The sequence below is a fragment of the Octopus bimaculoides genome, unplaced genomic scaffold (assembly GCF_001194135.2).
Source record: "Octopus bimaculoides isolate UCB-OBI-ISO-001 unplaced genomic scaffold, ASM119413v2 Scaffold_225866, whole genome shotgun sequence".
NCBI lineage: Eukaryota > Metazoa > Mollusca > Cephalopoda > Octopoda > Octopodidae > Octopus > Octopus bimaculoides.
The window spans coordinates 5,925-10,842 of NW_026359938.1; the positions used below are offsets into that span (position 1 = coordinate 5,925).

The window sequence follows — 4,918 nt, forward strand, 5'->3', positions numbered from 1 at the left end:
TATATATATATATATAACACGTGAAGTATATTTGCCACTTAAATGCGACTGGACCCTAAGGGTGGATGTTACTGTTGCTTTTAGCCCCAGGAGAACATCTCCTCCAGCTGGCTATTGACACACATCTGTGTCCTGTCTGTATTTGCAAAGGGAAGTCATCCTTCCCATCTTGATCTGTGATACGCACAGACTCGAGTTTCTGGGTATTTACCCGTCCTCAGCATACGACAATCACTGGACAGGACACAGATGTGTGTCAATAGCCAGCTGGATTATAACTCAATGTATCCTGCATGTTGCCTCCTTATTTTGAAGCTAAATCTTTCTAAGGTTTGAAAATGTTAAGCACCCTCACTATATTAAGATCAATCTAATTAACAGCATTGAAAAGAAAACGTATTTTAAAAATTAGAGGTGTGACATTGATTCATATTAAGTTCACTTTAGTTTCAGTTTAATCAGTTTTAGTGTGTGGATGTAATGTGATACTTTATTTCATGCCAGAAATAGAGTATCTAGGGCAAGTTATCGATAAAAATGGTCGCAGGCCAGATTCATTAAGGTCGACTGCAATAAAAAATATGCTTCCCCCGAAAAAAATTACATTACAAGGATTCTTGTGACTCACAAACTATTACCAAACATATATACCGAATATGCATGAACTAAGAGTACCCCTAAACAACCTATTGAAAAAAGATGTTAAATGGTATTGGTCGGACAGGTGCCAAAAAGTGTTTGAAGAAATTAAAAAAGTTTTAACATCAGAACTATCATTATCACACTTTGATCCAAATTTTAAAATAGTAGTAGCATCAGATGCTAGCAACAATTTTACACAAGTATGAAAATGGTAGCCTAAAACCCATCGCCCATGCTTCACGTTCATTGTTGGTGGCTGAAAAAAACTACAGCCAAATTGAGGAGGTAGCATTAGCCATTATTTTTGGTGTGAAAAAATTTCACAAATTCATACATGGAAGGAAATTAAGTCTGCAGACAGATCACCATCCATTGTTGTCAATTTACGGATTGAAAAAGGGTATCCCCACACATACAGCCAACCAACTGCAGCGCTGGGGGACAATCGTGCTAAATTAAGATGGAATTTCTACCATCGAAAAATCTGTGACGTGGATGGGCTGTCAAGATTGATACCTAAATACAATGAACCATTAGAAGACATAGTAAAAGCAGCATTAAAAGCTGAAATTGAAATAAAAAATATACTCTGCAATATAGTACACAAACTACCTGTCACTTTAGAGCAAATAAAAATTAAAGCAGAGAAGAATGTGGTCATAATAAAAATGAAAAAAATAGTGAAGTCAGAAACAAATACAAAATCTCACGTAGCCGAGCGTAACACAGTTTCAAAATGGTATTTGAAATGTGATGACATACTTATGTATGCTCATAGGGTTGTAATACCTGTTTCTTTGCAAAATTGTATGCTAAAAGAATTCCATATGGGACATCCAGGAATTGTGAGTATGAAAGCACTGATGAGGAGCTACATCTACTGGCCAAATAGGAACTAGGATATTGAAAAATTGGTGAAAGCCTGCAGGGGTTATGTGCTGAAAGCAAAAGCACCACCTATAAATATTCAGCTTTGGCCCAAGACTGACATACCTTGGTCCAGATTATACATAGACTTTACAGGACTGTTAAATGTTGGATATTATCTAATAGATGTAGATAGTTACACAAAATGGCTGGAAATATGTAAATGTAGGAAGCCAACCTCCAAAGTAATAATGGAATTTCTGGATGAACTTTTTGCGCGATATGGCAACCCAGACACTAATAGTGTCTGATAACAGAACACATTTGACATCAAAGGAATTGAAAAACTTTTGTGAAATGCATGCAGTGGGGCATATTACTACTCTGCCATACCATCCAAGATCAAATGGACTAGCAGAATGTTATGTAGACACATTTAAGAGGGCGCTGAAAAAACCTAGGAATGAGCTACAAGCTGATACCTCATTGACACAATTCTTAAGTGTCTACTGAATAACACCTAATCCCAACACCACTTAAGGTATGTCGCCGGCTAAACTTATGTTCGCCAAGTAAGTCAGGTCAGTGTTTGACAACTTACTACCGGGAAGAAAAGAAAAAGTAAAGGGAAACACCGAAAATAAGATAAAATAGTTCAAAATTGGTGACAAGGTGTTTCTTAAAATATACAGAAATGGGCGGGAAAGTTGGGAAGAAGGTATAATAAATGAATGTTTAAGAAAAATAACTTACATGGTAAAATGTCATATGTGGGAACACAAAAGACATTTATACCAACCGTAAAAAAAGGTTTGCGGAAGAAAGAATAAAATATGAAGAACTAATGGAATTTCTTCAACATTTTTGATGTCCCAGTACCTCAAGGAATAGTCGAACCAACAAGTACATCAACTAGGAAAAGAAAAGAAAAACTGAACTTTTGCAAGTAGAGTACAGTGTGGTGTGTGCCGTCGCATTTGTGAAGGCAGTCATAGAAGTCGTTGAGAAGAGATGTGTTTGTTACTGATTTAGTTTTTGTAGTGTTAAAACACAGTGTAGTCAATATCCAAACTCATGGATATAAGAAAATCGAACTGCACTCTTCAAACCTTGCACTAAGAATAAGTACAAGGTAAAATTATTAACTGCTTTTATAATAAGTTGATGTAGGTAGTTTATCCCATCTCTGACTTTTAGTGCATGTAGTTGAAAAAACCGCATTATTTATGGCATAACCCAATACTTAGATTTTATATTAAGGAAAGTATAAATGGTGTTGTCTATAAGCCCTTGACTTGTTGGAGTTAGTTTACAGTAAATCTACTTTTGAAATAATTCAGTGCTATAATGTTCAGGATGTTCAAGCTAAATTTAATAGTCTGCATAAAAAGTAAACAAAAAACAATATCCCATACAAAAATAAAAGTATTTTTAAAAAATCAAAAAATATCAACTAGATTATTGTTAGGAGATAACAGTTTATTCAGAGTAGCCACCCTCAGCTACCACCACAGCCTCAAGACAGGTCCAGAACTCAGTGCATATGTTCTTTACTGTGTTCCTGGTAAGATCTTCAAACACCCTCTTGATCTGGGCCACTAACTCAGCTTTGCTATTGCAAGCAGAGTGGTTGGTGTCCATCTCAACTGTGCCTCACACATAGAAATCCATGGAATTACAATTGAGAGAGTTAGGCAGTCAGATATTGGGGCTGGTGAAGTCATAGAAATTCTCCAACAACTACTTCTGACTCTTTTTGGAGTTATGACATATGACCTTTTAGCAGTAACCCTCTCCAGCCAGAGATTGACCATAGTCTTCTAGCTTCACATAGCCAGTTAAATTGAAGCAGTGTGAAGGAATCTCAGTGTGTGAACTGTCAGAACTTCTGTGTCCCTGCTGACCACAGCTTCATAGTCGCTGTTGCAGCTGTTCCTGCCACTTCTTACAGCCTTTACAGTGTTCACAGGGCATTGAGCAGTAGTCATGACGTTGGCATTTTGATAGCCAGCAAGAATCATCATGATACAGGTAACACTCTTCCAATATTTAGAAAGCTTCCAGTTCTCCATGTCAGCTAGCAGTTTCTCACCTATAACTTCAGTCTTTATACTCTCCAGTGCTGTTGACTGTTCACTAACTGAAAAAAAAGAGACATGAAAAAAATCATCAAATTTAGCCCAAACATTCTCCATATTGTATTAACAACACTGTGTTGCATTTTGTAAATTTCAAACATTTTAGAAATACTTATACTGTTCTGTCTCATAGTTACTTAAAAAGTAGGACACAAACAACAGAACAGTTTTTGTTTTGTGAATTCTTCATATTTTAAGCATCTAATAAATTTACCATAATTGTATTAAAGTATAATGTTATTTTCAGGAGAAGCTGTGATGGAATCAAATGATGGAAAGTTTCAAGCTTCAGAGGTATCAGCCAGCCAGCATGTGCTGGTGTGTGCCCTCCACGAGCTTGGTAGTTTGGTTCAACGACTGGGTTCTTCTGCTAGCCCACTTGTTGCAGAACCAGCTGCAGGTAAATTATCTATTGTAGATTTTCTCACTGCTATTAGAATTGCTGCTTACTGAATTTTTGTTTTCATTCTTTTTCATCAGCTGAAGAGGCCACTGGTTATAATAATCTCTTGTGACATGTTCTGTTATTTATCTCTTTCATTAGATTATTTTATTCAAAATATTCTTTAGAATATCTTGCATAATTTTTTTATACTTTTATAAAATAGACTGAACAATTCTTATTTATAGATTAGTTTACTTTTTGAAAACAAAAAATATTGAATGATAAATATGGATTTATGATAAATTTATGTCTTTACACATGTTTTTCTCTAGGAATTATTGAGCCAGTTGTTTCTGTACTGATCCATCCCAGTCATGCTGCTCGTTTGGCAGCTTCTTGGTGCCTTGGCAGCATCGCTGTAGCGCTCCCATCACAGTTGTCTCCTCTCCTAGACAGATGCATGGAAAGAATGGAAAAATTGAAGAACTCTCCTGAAGCAATATCTGGTTACAGTAGTGCATTAGCAGCACTTCTTGGTGGAGTCTATCAATGCCCTCTCGGTATTCCCCATGTCAAAGGCAAAGTAAGAATGTGTTTTCTATATTACTTCATATAATTTATTTCATACTATTAGCTACAAGTATTGCTACTTTACATGATTCCTATGTTTCAACCATGTTCCACTCTGGTTGTAGATAAAAATTAGTCAAGTATTTTCATATTTCAATATACATTTTGCCATTCCTTGTCTGGCTATGGCTACAGTGTGTGAGTGAGTATGTGTACTCGTGTGCGTAAATATACACGTGTGCTTATGTGTATGTGTGTATATATATCATCATCATTTAACATCCATCTTCCATGCATGCATGAGTAGGATGGTTGA

General features: G+C 36.1%; 1 protein-coding gene across 1 annotated transcript in view; it reads left to right on the plus strand.

The window, feature by feature from the left end:
• LOC106882654 (HEAT repeat-containing protein 5B) overlaps positions 1–4,663 on the plus strand; it is an 8,500-nt gene extending 3,837 nt beyond the window's left edge. The window contains exons 3-4 of the mRNA XM_014933405.2: positions 3,895–4,047; positions 4,365–4,663. Coding sequence (XP_014788891.2) covers positions 3,895–4,047; positions 4,365–4,648 — 437 coding nt within the window. The 3' untranslated portion in view covers positions 4,649–4,663. The remainder of the gene's footprint in view (positions 1–3,894; positions 4,048–4,364) is intronic.
• The last annotated feature ends 255 nt before the right edge of the window (positions 4,664–4,918 follow it).